Source organism: Zonotrichia albicollis, chromosome Z (genome assembly GCF_047830755.1).
Source record: "Zonotrichia albicollis isolate bZonAlb1 chromosome Z, bZonAlb1.hap1, whole genome shotgun sequence".
Classification (NCBI taxonomy): domain Eukaryota; kingdom Metazoa; phylum Chordata; class Aves; order Passeriformes; family Passerellidae; genus Zonotrichia; species Zonotrichia albicollis.
The window spans coordinates 36,143,172-36,160,315 of NC_133860.1; the positions used below are offsets into that span (position 1 = coordinate 36,143,172).

Genomic DNA, 17,144 nt, shown 5'->3' on the forward strand with positions numbered 1-17,144 from the left:
AACAAGTAGGACTCCCAGCTCTTTATTGTGAACCTTGACATCATTTTCCTGAAGCAATTCTTCTCACTAAGTAGCATGGCAGAAGTAAATGTTGTGAAAGACTTGGTGGGGTTGTCAGACTCCAGATGAAACAGCTCAGGCGCCAGTAAAGAAGGGCATTGCTCTATCCGTCTTAGGCCTGAAATTCCTTGGATTTTGATTCCTTCTGGTAGCCTAAGAAGGTGACTTTTTTCCCAGGCTGGAAGTGTGGTTGTTCTAGTGTGCTGAGGGGAGAGAGTGTCTACTTCATCAATCCAGTCAAGGACCTTTTCAATTAGAATGGGAAGAACAGGGAAAAGAAGAATGTGAAATTTTTGGATGTTTGAGGTAGGGTTTTGGGTGACCATGCAAAATATGCTAAGGAATGTTTAGGGGAAGGGAGTTGCACAGCAGCCAAGTGTGGAATAGACAGAAAGAGGGCATAAGAAGGGCCAGTCATGTGTAAACATGGGTGGTCTGTACCTCTGTCTGAACAAACCCTGTGCCTGATGATCACTGCCTGTCCTGTGTTCTGATTGCATCACTTACCTGTCTTACTGTGTAATCTCACTCTGTTCATCATGCATGTGTGTTCCAAGGACCAGGCTCCAGCTGCTGGCAAGACTGGTGCCAGTGGAACTTGGGCCTAGCAACCAGAGTCAGGTGGTGTGAGTAGTGCAGGTGCTTCTGGCCTGAGGTTCTGAAGATCTGGAGCAAGAGAGAGTCTCAGGGCTTAGCGTTCACATCTGTGTTCCTGGGCCTAGGGATGGCTCTATCTAAAAGTCAGGTAGAGGCAAACTGTGAGTAATGCGTATTCAGCAGTGTGTGCTCATAGAAAGTGATAGAAAAGATTGCTAAGTAAGAAGTGGTTCCCAGATATTTGTTTCTTTTTGTGATTTCTAGAATAAATACAGTTACTGGTCTTCATGTAAAATTTAAGCAAGGTATTAAGTTTAGTATTTTATGTCATGCTTGCTACAAACATAAACTTTTTTTCCACATGTATTTGCATTCAGCAAACTTAAAAACAGCTTGAGAAAAAGCACAAAAAATGTATCATTCTAGGGTTTTTTTTGTTTGGGCTTTATTTGACTTTGGATCTTGTCATTATTCATTTCCTAAATGCCCCTTGACTTAGTGGTGTCGGTGGTATTTTTTGCAGATAGCAACTCAGATCTCTGTATTGATTGCTAAAGTTGCCAGAGTGGACTGCCCAAGACAATGGCCAGAACTTATACCCACTCTTGTAGAATCTGTGAAGGTGCAGGACGATCTTCAGCAACACAGGGCACTACTTACATTTTACCATGTTACGAAGACTCTGGCATCCAAACGGCTTGCTGCAGATAGGAAGCTTTTCTATGATGTAAGTAACGTGATGCAGTATTGTACAGCATGCAAACTGGGTATTGCACATGCTTGCTTCTTCCTGAGTTTAGCTGGCAGGGCATTAATGGCATGTCTGTGGACTTAAATATCTGCTCTTATGTTGTGGGTATCTGTGTACTGTGGAATAACTGGAGGTCATTTTCTGGGTGAGATGTTTGCGATCTTTATTAATTTTGCATACAGCTTGAGCATTATCTTAATTTATGTAAAGATACTGAAATTCATCTATAGAACATCTATAGACCTTTTCTAGGAATTTATGGAGTTTTTTTGGAAGTGTGTTCTGAATTTTTAAGTCATTATAGTCTTTAGGAAATACTGGGATTTAAACTTCTATATTACCATATTTTAGTTTTTACCACCAGCAGGAATGTGTTTGAGATTTTTCCAGGCCATCTCTTCAGGTTAATTAAAAGGCAAGATGTGAATCCAAATGCCAAATATCGAGTCATTCAGCTTATATTCTCCACTGTAAAAATGCACTGATTAGAACACGGATGTAATTTTGGCTATAGGCCATGCAGCTCCAAACCCATTTGGAGTTGGGCAACAGTGTAGTACCAGCTAACTGATTGTAATGACTTAAACATTTTTTCCAATCATGTTCCTCTGGAATTTTTGAAATTTCAGTTTATTCCTTCATTTTAAAGGAAGAAGTGAGTACTGAAAATGAAGACTGTTTATGGATGTTTACTTAGTTATCTATGTAGAAATTTCTGTCTATGTAATCAATAAGATGAAATTTTAAACATCAGGAGTCTGAGGCATTCAAGACTGACTTGTAAATAGGACCTTTACTAACCTTTACTCATTCAAAGCAACTAAATAAACCGGTCATGTGCTTATGACTCCATTGATATAAGGTGTAACAGACTAAATGCACATTTATGTAATTATGAAGCCATCCATTGCTACCATAACTGAGAAAATCTTCATCTTCTGTTTGTAATTTAGAAATCTTTATCAGTTAAGCACTGTGTGTGAACTGTAATGTGAATTAAGTTAGAGATTTGTTCAGTTCTACCTGATTAGAAGCTGTTTGTCATTCTGTGTTTTAAAAAAAATTACTGCTTGCAGCTATTGACAAAGTAGAGTTAGTTTGGGAGTAGGCGTTGTTCAATACTGTATTGCACCTGTAACTGCTAAGTGTGTCCCAGAGTAAGATGATTCAGACATTAATTTAACTGTAAGATGAACTGCTTGTCCTTGTCTTTGTGGGAGAAGAGGTGATGAGGAAAGCTTATAATTTTTTGAAGCATCATAGCATATTATGCACCAGCAGCTGTATTTACTGAAAATCAGGTAAGAAAGGAGCCCTAAATAGTTTTGTTTAAGGTGAGAGTCATAGTCCCAAGTAGTCAGGGACACCAATGAGTCTATCATAATATCTTCAAATCAAGACAAGGTATTTTTCTGGAAAATGTCTTAAGATTAGTATGACTCATGACAAAGAAGCAAATTAAACATTGTGGTCCACGATACATACAAGAAGCTGTATTAAATATTTTAATAGTCAAAACCAGCCTTTGAAATTTGGGGATTTATTATGGTATAGCAAAATTCAGGAAACAAAATACATTCTACATCTTCCTTTTGCAGCTTACATCAAGTATTTATAGCTTTGCATGTTCCTTATGGAATCACCATACAGATACATTCCTACAACAGATTTGTACAGGGGATGAAGCTGCAGCTGCAAATTCCCTAGAAAGGACCTTGTTGTCATTGAAAGGTAATAATATAGAATGATGTTAAGTGTAAGGAATCAAATAACTTTCTTCACAGGGAATGCATAGAAGTTCTTTGGTAAATAGTTCCCATTCTCTAACAAAGCCATTCCCATTGGAAATAACTGTATTTTTGGTTTGTTTTACCTGTACTGTTAGCAAGGCAGAAGGACTATTTCTCATGCAGAAGGGAGAGAGAGTGCTTTTGTTTCTCAGTATGCGAGAAGCTGTGCACTCCACTGTGCATGTTTTAAGAAGTCAATGTCTAGGAGGTTGGAAGGTGGGTGGCATAACAGGATGTTTTCTTATGTGTGTTGTAATTTAGGCTTGCATGTCTTCAGCACTCAATTGAGGAAGCTGAGCTACAAGTTTCATTCCATTAAGTTCACCCTGTGTCCACTGAAAAGCTAGCCTTAGCAGTTAGTTTGTCTTAGGTTGATGCTCAAGGGCTTATGAGTGGAGTAAATGCATATCCTGACTACTTTGCTGCTTTTAACAATTGGGATCTTATTCTCTGCAATTCTTGCAATGTAAATAATACATGTCCTGAGTTGTTTCAGAAGATGCAGCATGCAGCTTTTGCTGGGTTGCAGGCAGTGATAAACCGGAGAGAATTTACCAGTGGCTTATGTGCCTTACCTGACTGTACTTGGCCCCTTTCCTGCTACTGCAGGATCTTTCAGGAGTTTAATACTTAAGAGTTTTGGCAGCATTCTTCCTGATGGAGTAATTGTTAAAAGTTCTCTTCATTATTTCACACAAGATATATTTTAAAGTAATTTCAACAAGGTGAATGTTAGATATGGATGTTTCGGATCCACAACCGAAAATTATGTGTATTTTTAAAGCGTTGAGTTGAAAGAAAGGCACGGCAAGTGGAATTTTTATTGTGTTCTGAAATCTGTTGAAGCAAGAGCTAATAAATAGCTACACAAGTAATTTGTTTTCCTAGTGCTTCGGAAACTTACAGTCCACGGCTTTGTAGAACCTCATTGGAATGCAGAGGTGATGGTAAGTGCGTTTCTAGTTCTAGATTAGAAAACTTTTGTGATGATTTCAGGTGTTATTGGAGCTATGTCTGGAAATCATTGAAAGGCACGCATTTGTATTATGCAAAGGAAGATCAAGCAACATCCTCTCAAAGTTGTCCTCCTGTCAGCCAAGGGCTCTCAAATCCTAGATGGATTCTAATGGCATCATGTTTGAAAAAAGAAAGGACATCCATTCCAAGTTACACACCACATGGTGGTCACGCCTGTTGCTTACTGAAAGGTGTCTTACATGTGCTCCCCCCCACCCCAGTTAAAACCATTTCGTTAAGTGATGAATTTGATGCCATGCTTGTCCTGTCACATTTGAGAGAGATAAAAGCCTGTAGTCTGCAGCCCCTGGGGAGGGTAGGGTCAGACAAAGAGACCCAAGCACCTTCCTTAACCTCCAGTGCTGCCTGTGGTGGAGTTGAGTACCTACAACCTACGGCCTGCACTAGGAAGTTGAGAACAAGGTACAACTTGATAAACATATTTTAAAGGACATGTCTCCAGTTACTATCTTTCCTTCTACTAGAGTTGCAATGCCTTTAAGTTGTACTGATAAGGTCAGTTTGGATCATCTGTGCAGTCTGCTTGCTAGCTAATTGTTAATTTCTTGAAGAAATTGTTTAAAGTAATCGAAGAGTTCAGTTCAAAGTTATGTGGTCATGTCTGAGCTGGTAACACAAATGAACTAACTTTAGTCTGACATAATTTTGTTCTCATAACAGCGCAGAATAAGCTTCACCTTTAAAGACATGTTTGTTTTTCAGGGTTTTTTGCATGCCGTATTTGAACGGCTGAAACAGTTTCTGGAGTGTAGTAAGTATCTGAGCATTTTTCTTTGTATTCATTGGTAAATGTTAGAAGCTGGATGAAAATATACAGGCTAGTGCATGATCAGTAACCATTTGGGTGCAAGGTATTTTTGTAGAAGTTGACACTTTTTTAAAATGCTGCTGAAACTATTAAGGAGGAATTCAGTAAAAGTGTATTTTTGTATCAATGGGCTAAAATCACATCAAAATTCTATTTGGTGTAATATTTCAACAACACTTTTTACAAGAATAGATGTCTAAACTGAATAGGAAAATTTTTTTTAAAATAAGTCATATGCAGTTTTAATATTTTGGTGAAGTTCCTGGATTCCGGAGCCTGTACTTCAGTAAGAGGTCTGACTGGGGCTTTGAGCCTCATTTTTAAAAGAGATGGAAACTGCCTCCAATTGTCACTTTGGCTATACTACAGTCAGGCTCCTTCTGGCTCTTATTTCATTTTTGACAAGGTGCAGAGTTGAATAGAAGGGATTGAAGGCCATCCCATACTGAGGTTTGGCGTAGTCCCCTAGAATATGAGGACTTCAGGGTTTCTGTGTCCTAAGACAAGAACTGGGCTGAACCTTCCCATTTCTACATTTCTAATCAGTAGATTGTTTTGCAAAAGCAGGTACAACTAGCTTATAGGATTACTGTTTGCTTTTGTTGTATTGTGTTTCTGCCTGTATGCTTTCAATATGGCCCTTTCTGGTTTTTCTTTCTTTTAATAAAAACTGTCTGGTTTATTTTCCTAATTCAGAATGTTTTCTAATGCCCATAATAAATTATTCTTTAAGGTGGTGTTTCTAGAAAAGCACATAACAGTATGTGGCTTTATTAAAAGGACATCTTTATATTTTCAATGCATAATTATTTTTTGTCTGCACTAGCATTTGCTTGCATTATTTTAACTGCCTTTTATCATTGAATTTTCTGTATCTGTAATGATGTCACAATTTTTATACCCTGATCAACTGCAGTGAATTTCAGTACACTTGAGAGAAACAGTTTAATATTTCTATTCCTAGTCATTACCTTGAATTTGATTTAGAATTTATTTTGCCCTAAAATTTTTTTTAGGTTTAACTTAATCTCTTAACTACAGTAAAAATAAGTTCCTCTCCAGTGTTAATTATTTAAAACCTAGCTATCCAGAAGGAAAATGAAAGTCTAAAAAATGATAGTGGTGAAATGTCTGATTTACCAGGTAGAAGTATAAGAGCAGAAAGCATATGCAGAGATCGTCTAGAAAAGACCATAATTCTGTTCACTAAAGTGGTAAGTAAAATCTCCTTTCAGTTGTTGTATAGCTTATATTTCTGGAGGATCAGTCCCCATTCAGACACTTAGGTGCCTTAAAACGAATCTGTTTCAGACCTTTCAAAGAAGTGGAAGGTACTATAACTTAAGACTTGTTTGTTAGGAGATGTATTTTTGAAGAAAGGGGTGTCTGTTTACTCATGCTGTTGTAAGTTGCAGCAGTGAAGAGTACATTTTCTTAGCTCAAACAAAATTAAGTGCATTTCATTCGTAAATTCTTTAGCTAGGATTTGTTTAAAGAAGAGTTGGGGAAGCATTGGTTAAACAATGGTACTGGTATTAAGGAATAAAGAAGAGATAGGATTTGCATCATACCCTTTATAGGTAGTTAGATCACTGTTTCTATGGCTTTGTTATTTCTGTGGAATTACTGGCCACACTAATTAATCAAAAGAAAATTACCAACATACTCTTCCCCTCTGAGGCTTGTATTGTCTAATACGCTTGGACTTGTCAGCTGATTCTGTGCAAGTGTTAAATGCATATTGTATTGAAGGTAATGTAAACATAGACACTTGGTCTTGTTTTTTTGGGTTCTGTTATTTTTTTTAAAGTTACAAAACCTACAGAGTTCCCATTGTTTTCAGATTCTATCTAGAGGCCATGGATGTATTTTAAATATTCAGCCTAGTTATCAGAAGTAAAAAGCACCCATCAGCTTCACTAAAATTGAACTGAAAATGCTCTGACACATTATTTTTGGTCTTTGTCATGCTACTTAGATTGCAAATGTGAATCTTTTTTCACAGACCTGAAGAGAAAGTAAATTTGATTAATCTACCACCTATGGAAATTCACTTGCAAGAATGTAGGTTTAGGCATTTTTGCAGTACTAAAGGAGATTAAAGGAATCCACCAGTGTATTTTTGATCACTAATTGGAAAAGCTAAGTTGAAGAAGCAAGTTCTTGTACTGCATTGGTTATGTTGGGGGAGGAGTTATATAGCCCTCATACTGCTTTTGCTTACACAATTATCTGCTGAAATACTCACTGTTTTAAGTATGGCTGATATATTTTATTTACTACTAGTAAGCTGGTCCATTTGAAAATTGATATTCTTCCCCATACTTAAAAAAAGTAATTTTGAATCAAAATCAAGAATTTTGCCATTAAATAATGCTTCATTAACAGTTGATACTTATCTCTTCCTAATTTCCTGTCCATGTTCAGTTTTCTGTAGTTTTATATAAATTGGCACCTGTTTTTGATAACTAGTTTACTAAAGCATTTAGTAAGACTTCAACAAAAGTGTTTTGATTTTTCTGTTTCTACTTCCTTTTTTTAAGCTTTTGGACTTCCTGGATCAACATCCTTGCTCATTCACTGCTTTGATTCAGAGATCACTGGAGTTCTCTGTAAGCTACGTTTTCACAGAAGCTGGTGAAGGAGTTGTATTTGAGCAGTTTATTGTACAATGCATGAATCTCATTAAGATGATTGTAAAAAATTATGCATACAAACCATCCAAAAATATTGAAGGTACTGTCGTTACTAAAATAATTTTTTATGTCTTGAGAAATATTTTGCTAGCTATTCTCAACAGTTAAACTCCCTTATTAATGTTTTAATAATTATTGAAATATGTATGGTTCCACCGCTATATTGAGAATTGTTATTTTAAGTTTTAAAGTATTAATGTATACAGATAATGACATTCCAAAGGACTTTTAAATGCAAAAGGAGCACAAATATATTTTTTTGATTGTTCTAGTTTCCATTGAATGAATTTTAAAAAGTACTGAGGTACAGAGTTTGGTTTATTATAATCAGCTAGTTTGTTGCATCTTTCCCATGAGATATGTTTGATAAAATGGTGTATTTTCTGTAATTACTAATACCAGTACAATGAAATACAGTTGATTGGAGATGCAGTTGTATATAAAGGAATTCATATGTTTTGCTTTGTAGGACTGTTTCATTTTGAAACTTCATACATTTCTGTATGGGTGAATTTAAAAAAATCCCTCAACTTTTCACATTAGTGGCAGTGACTAGATAACAATTAGCATTCTCTTTGAATTTGAAAAAAGTTTTAAATACATACTGGTATGTGTCAGAATCAATTACTTGCTTAAAAACCTGTCTTACGAGCTGAAAGTTAGTTAGTCTGCCATGTAAGTAAGTTTTTTCTGTTTTTCTCAGAATATAAGAATTTTTTATTGATTGATTTTTTATAATTTTACTATACTAGTCTTTGATCATTAAGCCACTTGATTGTCCATCATGTTTTATTTCAGACAGCAGCCCTGAAACTCTTGAAGCACATAAGATAAAAACTGCTTTTTTCACATACCCAACACTAATGGAAATCTGTAGGAGATTAGTCACTCACTATTTCCTGCTGACAAAGGAAGAATTGACTATGTGGGAAGAGGATCCAGAAAGCTTCAGTAAGAAACATGCTATATACTTGGTGGTAGTGTAATTAGGTATTTGCCTAAGTGCTTCATTATTGGCCATTTTATTTCCTGCAGTTTTCTTGGACAAATATTCTTTCTAGACATTCTTTCTGTAATAAAAGATTCTTGATAGTCTATGATACCCTTAACCTACCACTAGACTTTCTTTGAACCATAGCTGAAATAATGTTTTTTTTTCTTGTCTTTTTGAAATAATAGCTGTAGAAGAGACTGGAGGAGATTCTTGGAAGTACAGTCTCAGAGTAAGTGTTCAATTTGAAATAAATCCATTAAAGATTCCTGAATGCAATTCTCGACAGTTTTGTTACCAAGATGGATAATATTTGGAAAAAATCCTTTTGCTTCTTCAGGTTTAGTAAAATTTCACTTTATTCTTTTTTCAGTATTCAAACTTGATGAAATACATGGGAATCTATGCACTTCATATTTTAGGAGGGAGGGAAAATGAGTTTGCTTCCATTTGAATTATGTAGAATCTGGTTAAAGCCAGCAGAAGTTGTCTCTTTTTTAAACTGATAATTAATGTAATCACTTATGACTTTGTTAGTAGACATGATGAGTGAAGGAAGTTGCAGGTGCATCTTTATTAATTAATTATATTCATTAATTAATTATTTTATTAGTTAATTTAGTGTTCTGATCAGAAATATGCTGTCGTAGTGTATCTTCCAATTGTAACTGCTGTGATTTGCTTTGCAGGAGATCTCAAAACTTCTTTGCTGGAGCACTTTTATTTTAAACTAAAAAACCTAGCATAGTGCACATAATATGTTCTGGTTGTAGAATGGTGTTCAGACCAAGTCCCTGGCCTAGAGCCACTAAGCCAATGCACCAAGAACCTGGGACATAGCTGCAGTGTGGTCACTGGCCGCACAGCACCAGCTGTTTCACTCCGCAGATTGACCATTCTTCTGTCACAGAACTGGGTGATACAGATACAGCCATCAAACTCGTGCTAGAGTTAAGCACAAAGTATAATAGAAAAAAAGTGGTATTTCTTACAATATTAATTTTGCTACTGTTGTGTTCTAAATTGTGACTTTCAGTGTGAGGTATTCAGCACTTAAAATTTTAGCATAAAATGTATTTTACTTGCCTTTATTTTGATAGATTCTAACCAGATCTTTTAATTTTTCAGCCATGCACGGAAGTCCTTTTTATTGATATTTTTCATGAATATAATCAGACTCTTACCCCAGTTCTTTTGGAAATGGTTCACAGTCTACAAGGTAAGTTGTGGAAAAAAATAAGAGAAGTATAAAATGTATAATTGTTTACATTCATAACATACTCTTGTCAACTATTAAACTATTTGACCTTGTAACATCTAATTTTTTATAGTGCGTTCTATCTGTATGTTTGAAAGTACATGTTAATATTCCAAAATTATTTCTAAACCTACCAGAACAGAATGCATTGTGTATCTAGGAGGAGGAAGTCCCAAAGGGTCTTTGGTTTTATGGTAACTATTCTAGATAATTGACAAATGTTGTGGCATTTCTAATTTTAAGAGGTTTCAGGCTTTCTTAGTAGTGATCTACTCGCAAGCTTAATGAATTCTTTGGGTTGTTAATAGTTGGGAACTTCCCGTTCAAATGTTGCAAGGTAGTTCATGCTTTGTCTCTGCTAAAATCTTGGAGGGAGAAAAAATTTTAAAAGAAAAACTTTAAGTTATGCTGTCATTTTGTAGAGTCTAGATGACTTTCCAAATCTGAAGAATCTGCTTTAAAAATTTAGGGTTTTTTTGTATGAAGACTAAATTATTCATAGGTTGACGAGTGATTAATGTTTTCTTTGTTTTACCTTATGATTCTTTGCCCCCAAACTAAGTTTTATAATGGCCAGGAAAGATAATAAGTGGGAGTGGCTTTTTTTCCCCCTGTCAGTTCAGCTCAGTTTTTCCCCCAGCTGTCTTAGTTGAGTTACAGTATTTTGTATTTGAGCTTATCAGAAAGGATCATTACATTCTACTAAAATAAAATAAATAATCATTTTCTGAGTGTGGTTTCTGCCTTCACAAAATCTGTTCATAAAGTACTTTGTGCGTAGGTTTTAGGATGCCTTCAGAAAATATTTGGTTTTAGGCACACATATATAAAAAATCAGGGAGCTAGGTCTATGACCCTTTTGGACGTGGTACTATGTAATTGACGGTTGTCTGCAATTTGCAGGTTTTGAGTCTTTTCATTTAAAATACTCCCTTCTGACTTATATGTATGCTGTGTTATTAAAAATGTTTGTCTCCAAAGAAGTAAGTTTGTCTCCAGAGAAGTAAGTCAAAAATAGGGTGTGAAAGCAGAAATTTGATTTTGGTATAGTCACTGAACAGAGTATCAAAACTGAAGTGCCAAGTTGCTTGCATTCCTTGTTTTAGTGACACTTTATTTATTTTAACTTTGGCTTGTAGGATCTACCAACGTGGAAAATACCAATGCTATACTGATTAAAGATGCTGGTAAATTAAATTTTACTTTATCTTTGAAGTAACAGAGCCACTTTCGTTCATGTGTTTTACTTCTTAAAAAATGCATGAAGAATTTGCAAGATTTTTTTAAAATAATTTGGAAAGTGGGACCTAAATACTAATTCTCCTTTCATTGATGTTGGTTTTCACTTTTGAAAATGTTTATGTAAAAATACAGTGCTTTTTGGCTTTTTTCTGAAATAAGCAATCTCCTTTACTGTCCTGTTCTTTCTGCTGTGCCAAGTAAATGACCTTCAGTATTTTCTGAAGAAAATAGAGATACTCTGTCCATTTTACAAGTGAGGAGATTTTATGGCAAAAGAAAATAATTGTTTCTTATGGAACTGTCCTTGATGATAGAATAAGATCCTCATTGTTCTTTTGACTTCTATTTTTTTTTTAGAATCTAACCTTTCTTCTGTAGTGTCTTTCTTTTACTAATAATTTGCACCAGAGTTCCTTTCATCATGATCTGATAAAACTTTCTTTAGAAAGATAGGCTTTAGTTTTGTTTTCTTTATTATGTTCAGGTTATGAAAATGTGGTTTGAATATTAATCTGATTATTCAATATTAAAAAGTTAACATTGAAGTAAACAATATGCATAACTATCATTTTTCCCCAGTGTATAATGCGGTTGGACTGGCTGCCTATGAACTATTTGATAGTGTGGATTTTGATCAATGGTTTAAAAATCAACTGTTAGCAGAACTACAGGTTTCTCATGACAGGTAAACACTTTGATTTGTTATGCCTTCATCATTTAAATATAGACGATTGACACAAGTTCATAAGATATAATGCCTAAAAATTGCCAAGCTGCAAAATACTCAGCTTGAAACATATCCACTAAATGAGGAGAGGTATGAAATGCTTGCAGATAACTGATAGCAGTCACAGAAGTGACAGTGTTCTTGATAGTTCTTATTTAAATTACTGTGTGGTGAACATTTCAGGGTTCTGTAGAAGTACATTGTCTGTCTTCTTGCATACATTAGAGTTGACTAACCTTCTCAGGATAACCACCTTTGCTTGTTTAAAAAATGATATTTAGGCCTCCAGAGACTTCTAGGCAGCAGAGTTCAAATGAAGTCTGTGGAAATCATCCCTGTAAAATGGTAGTTTAGCCAAGATAGTGATTTGTTGTTCTCTTTAAGTTTAAATACAAGCCCTCTGTAATTCTGATCAGTTAATTTTGCTGCAATAAAGAGGGGAAATAATGGTTTGGGTTGTGTTGTAAAGTGTGGATGATTGCACCTTCTTCTGCATGAAGAGTTTTATGCAGTCCATCTGCTGTGGTGTTTCCTTCTCACCAAGGTCACCCTCACTTGGATGGCCTTCACAGCAGTACCTCTATTGTTCAGTGGATGTCATGGGGTATTTTGAAAGATCGTTTTGTCATCTCAGTACAGACTGAGCTGTCACTCTTTGTAACTATCTGGAAGACACTGTTCCTCCCTTTCCCTGAAGCTCACTCCCTAGGGGAAGGACAGTGACCACTATTGTGCGTGCTAATCCTTATCAGACAAGTTCAAATCAGCCGTTGACTCTAAATAAGTATGTCCTATTTTTCTCAGCACAGTCATCAGCAGTGACCTGAATGTCCTTTGAAGACTGTTACTATGTTTTTCTTCTACATTTGCAATTCATCTTACCAGTGGCAAATTTTATGTGAAACATAAACTAATTTGTTTCCTTATACCCTTAGGAGCTACTATAAATTGTAAATGATTTTCCATAATGAGTCGCTAGTTGGCTTTTTTATTTCTAAATGCTCTGTTTACAAAGAGAGTTCAGTTTCCTGTAGAGTGGAACTTAAATTGCTTTTTTCTACTGCAGTAAACTTTGAAACAATTAATTACTTATTTTTGGATGTATAACTTTATGTTAGTGTCGAAGAATGATTGCCACAGTTGTTTACTTGCTGTCTCCTCATGCTTTTATTCTTCTTCTCATTAGACTGGGTTTTTTTACTAAGATTTACTTACTATTTTCAAATTGCCAAGTACTCTAATGATTAGGCTAAATGTCAGAAGAGCAGGAAAAATGGGAGATCTTGTGTGAGATAGTTCATTTGCTGTTGTGCTCCTCCAGCAGCAGTCTCCAAATAAAGCTGCCATGATCTTAGAAGCCCGTGCTGGCTATGGCATTTTTATGGTATTCACCCATCTAGCATAAGTGAAACTGATAAGCTTTTTGTTGTTGATACAGTTGTATACAGTCAGGAAGACACCTGATTTAATCATTTGGTTGGCATTTGAGATATCCCAGAATGAAGTAAGTTCCTGTGGGGACAAAAGCTTGCAGTAGAAGTTGTCTGGAATTTTGAAACCCTGTTTACTTTAACTGCTTTTACTGCCTTCGTCATAGGAGACCACCATGGCAATAAGGGAAGGCAGTGTTTGTGGGTTCAATGGAGTACTGCTTCAACAGAAGCTTTGGGAATACATATGCAGTTCAGATAGAGTGGGTTGGAGAGCATCCTCTGCTGTCCCACAGAATGTCCCATGGTTTCTTGTGTTCTTGTTCAGAACTGGTTGATGTTTGGAAACACAAACCTATGTGTTGTCAGCAGTGAGCGTGGTGTTTGCAATGTTTTGTTTTCTCTGAATGTTTCATTACCCCTTGATAGTAAGCCCATCAACCATGACCACAGTAATAGAAGAAATATGGAATTAAAAAAAAAGTTCTAAAAGATTTTTAGAAATAGTGCACTGCCAGATTTATCACTTGCAATGATGCTTTGTACTGATTAATGAGAAACTTTTCCATAACATGAAAGTATGTTACTGAATACATTTTTTTGTTGCAATTACTCTCTTGTAAAGCAGTATTTCCTCCTGAGAGAGAAAGTGAAGTACTTCTGACTTGGACAACCTGATGCAGTCCAGACTGCTTAAAGATACTGTCCTACGACTAATGCAGCAGAGATGGCCTTATTTTGGAATATGATCAGTTTTCTTATGTGAGCTTTAGGTCCACCAGGCTTAGTGGTGGACCTATATTCAGTCACTGTGTGCTCTTTTTGTAAAAGCTAATCTTCTGAAAAAAAAGCTAAAAAAACAGCTAAGCTTTTCCCAGAAATAGTGAATGTAGAAAAAATAGGCCCTCAAAAATGAGCACCTATGAGAAACTTCAGTATTAAAAAACAAACCCACAAAAAACCTCCAAAAAAACCCAAACAAAACTCAACCCAGACAAAACCCAAACACACACCTACCCCAAAAAAAATCTCAAAAACATGTTGTATTTTCTCTACCATGTAGAGAGAGAGAAATAATATAGAGATGCAGAGGTAGGATATATGTATTAAACATATAGTACCTACAACCAGACCTGAAAATCTTTGTTGTCAGCACTCAGTTATGTACTTAGATCACGTAATTTAAAACTTTTCTTTGTGATATTGGTCTATATATGAAAAATACACATATATATAAAAATCTCAATAAAATCACTTAGTTTTTAAAATACTCTGATGTTTGCAAGATTAGGTGTCGGATATGGGCCTTCTAAGAGTAAAAAAAGTTGTATCATCACAGCTTCTTGAACAAAATTAAGGGCGCATTAATAAGGCAATCTTTTGTGTAAGTCATACTTCGGTATGTGTTATTTATGCTTCCCTGCCACTCAGTAAACATGAAGCAACACTGGACTGTTACTCCACATTAGATATGTGTTCCAGTCTAATGAATTACTTTATATATGCCATTTCCACAACTTTCATGTTCTCTGAAGATGTTTTTTGTTTATAGTCTTATAGTTATGGGAATGCTTAATAAAACACACTTACTAAAGGTAGAGAAACCTCATTAACTTCAGTTTAAATGTCTTTTTGATGGCTTACAGGGGAGTAATTCTTCCTGGGAAAACCAGATTTATCGTAATCATATAGTAGTTAAAATTCTCTAAATATGGTTTGTCTTTCTTCATACATCTGTAAATTAAACATATAATTATGAGTTATTCCATCAGTGGAGAAAAATATTAGCTCTGTGAAATGCTTTTCTCTATCATTGTTCTGGTTTGTTCTTCCCATCAACTCTAAAGCTGTTTGATTTGTGCCCTTGTTGTGGCACTAGTGCAAGATTAGGTAATGTCTGTTCTTAGAATGGTTTTAGACTGATGAAGTGAACTACTCTGACAGTTGCTGTAGTGCAGTCCTTAAGTTTGCATTTTTAAATTGTATCTGACTTAAAATTTTTGAGCATAAAGAGGATATCAAGGGAATTGCTGGGAACTGTAGTGAAAGCAGTAGATACCATGACTGCAGTAATAAGTGTACATTTATTTTTATTTTTTTAATTGGTGTGCTGCATGTAAAATGAACTGCATCCCTAGGGAGAAACATTCAAGATTTAGTCATTTAGGATGAAAATTCTTTTTCAGACTAAGCTGGTGTTTCCTGAGCCTTTTTGTGAAGAATTTTAATGGAGAGTTCAGTTTTTGCACTGAAGTTGATATTGAACAACTAAGTCTTTTAATTGTTTTGGGCAATAACATTTTCATCATGATTCTTGGATTTCTTTTTCATCAGAGTACTCTATAACAACTAGTGTAATGAGTTAACAAGTGCAATTTTTTTCCTCCTACTTTTAAAGGTATAAACCAATACGCCGACGAGTAATATGGCTGATTGGACAGTGGATTTCTGTAAAATTCAAATCAGACTTGAGACCTGTTTTGTATGAAGCAATTCGTAACTTGCTTCAAGACCGTGACTTAGTGGTAAGCATAAATAGCTAATCTTTTGGACTACACATTTGTTGTAATCACAGATGAAACAGAAATACTTCACTTTGTGTACACTTGATAGAGAATTTCATGATGTCATGCCTTTAAAGTGTGTTGTGTCTTGCAGAAGGTAAATAATTGAGAAGATGTGCTGATGTTTAATTGTGGAGATACTGAACAGTAATGTCAAATACATTAAATAAGGCCTGAATGTTCAATAAGTGATGACTTGGTGGGAAAATTAATTCCAAAAGCAACAATCTTTTTGTTTTATAGGAATAAAATGATGAAATGTCTTACAGTGATTTATAAACTAATGTAGCTAGAACTGAGTTATTCTTTGACTAGTACCTTTAGTATACAGCATTGATGAAGTGAGTTTGCAGATCACACCAAGCTGTGTTGGGAGTGCTGATCTGCTGGAGGGCAGGGAGGCTCTGCAGAGAGATCTGGGCAGGCTGGATCATGGGCTGAGGCCAATGGCGTGAGGCTCAACAAGGCCCAGTGCTGGGTCCTGCCCTTGGGTCACAACAACCCCAGGCAGCTCCGCAGGCTGGGGCAGAGTGGCTGGAAAGGAGCTGGGGGTGCTGGTGACAGCAGCTGGACATGAGCCAGGCTGTGCCCAGGTGGCCAAGAAGGCCAATGGCATCCTGGCCTGGATCAGCAATGCTGTGGCCAGCAGGGCCAGGGCAGGGATGTCCCCCTGTGCTGAGGCCGCACCTCCAGTGCTGTGCTCAGGGCTGGGCCCTCACTGCAGGAAAGGCCCTGAGGGGCTGGAGAGAGTCCAGAGAAGGGCAATGGAGCTGGGGCAGGGTCTGGGGCACAAGTGCTGTGAGGAGTGCTGGAGAGATTTAGGGGTGTGAGACAAGGAGGCTCAGGGATGACCTCATCCCTGGGATAAGAAGGAGCTTGTGGCCAGGTGTGTCGGTCTCTTCTCCCAGGCAACTGGTGACAGGGCAAGAAGAATTTGCCTTGAGCTGCACCAAGTGAGGTCCAGGTTGGACATAAGGAAAAATTTCTTCACTGAAAGAGTTGTCAAGCATTGGAACAGGTGGAGTCACTTGGAAATGTTCAATAATGTGTGGATATGGCAGCTGGGAATATGGTTTATTGATGGTGGTGCTGGTTTGGTGGTTGGGCTAGATGATCTTAAAGGTCTTTTACATCCATAATGATTCTGTGATTCTATGGTTATTTAGGCTTTAAAGATACCTGCTATCAGGAT

The 17,144-nt window shown here is 36.3% G+C and overlaps 1 protein-coding gene across 3 annotated transcripts in view; it reads left to right on the forward strand.

Annotated features, from left to right (window-relative positions):
* Nucleotides 1-17,144, forward strand: part of IPO11 (importin 11) — an 82,043-nt gene that overhangs the window by 18,033 nt on the left and 46,866 nt on the right. For all 3 annotated transcript variants that reach the window (XM_005489784.4, XM_014268989.3, XM_074533207.1), the window contains 12 exons: nucleotides 1,181-1,384; nucleotides 3,007-3,139; nucleotides 4,087-4,145; nucleotides 4,939-4,987; nucleotides 6,188-6,258; nucleotides 7,588-7,780; nucleotides 8,539-8,691; nucleotides 8,920-8,963; nucleotides 9,860-9,950; nucleotides 11,129-11,176; nucleotides 11,811-11,916; nucleotides 15,787-15,913. In XM_005489784.4, coding sequence (XP_005489841.1) covers nucleotides 1,181-1,384; nucleotides 3,007-3,139; nucleotides 4,087-4,145; nucleotides 4,939-4,987; nucleotides 6,188-6,258; nucleotides 7,588-7,780; nucleotides 8,539-8,691; nucleotides 8,920-8,963; nucleotides 9,860-9,950; nucleotides 11,129-11,176; nucleotides 11,811-11,916; nucleotides 15,787-15,913 — 1,278 coding nt within the window. The remainder of the gene's footprint in view (nucleotides 1-1,180; nucleotides 1,385-3,006; nucleotides 3,140-4,086; nucleotides 4,146-4,938; nucleotides 4,988-6,187; nucleotides 6,259-7,587; nucleotides 7,781-8,538; nucleotides 8,692-8,919; nucleotides 8,964-9,859; nucleotides 9,951-11,128; nucleotides 11,177-11,810; nucleotides 11,917-15,786; nucleotides 15,914-17,144) is intronic.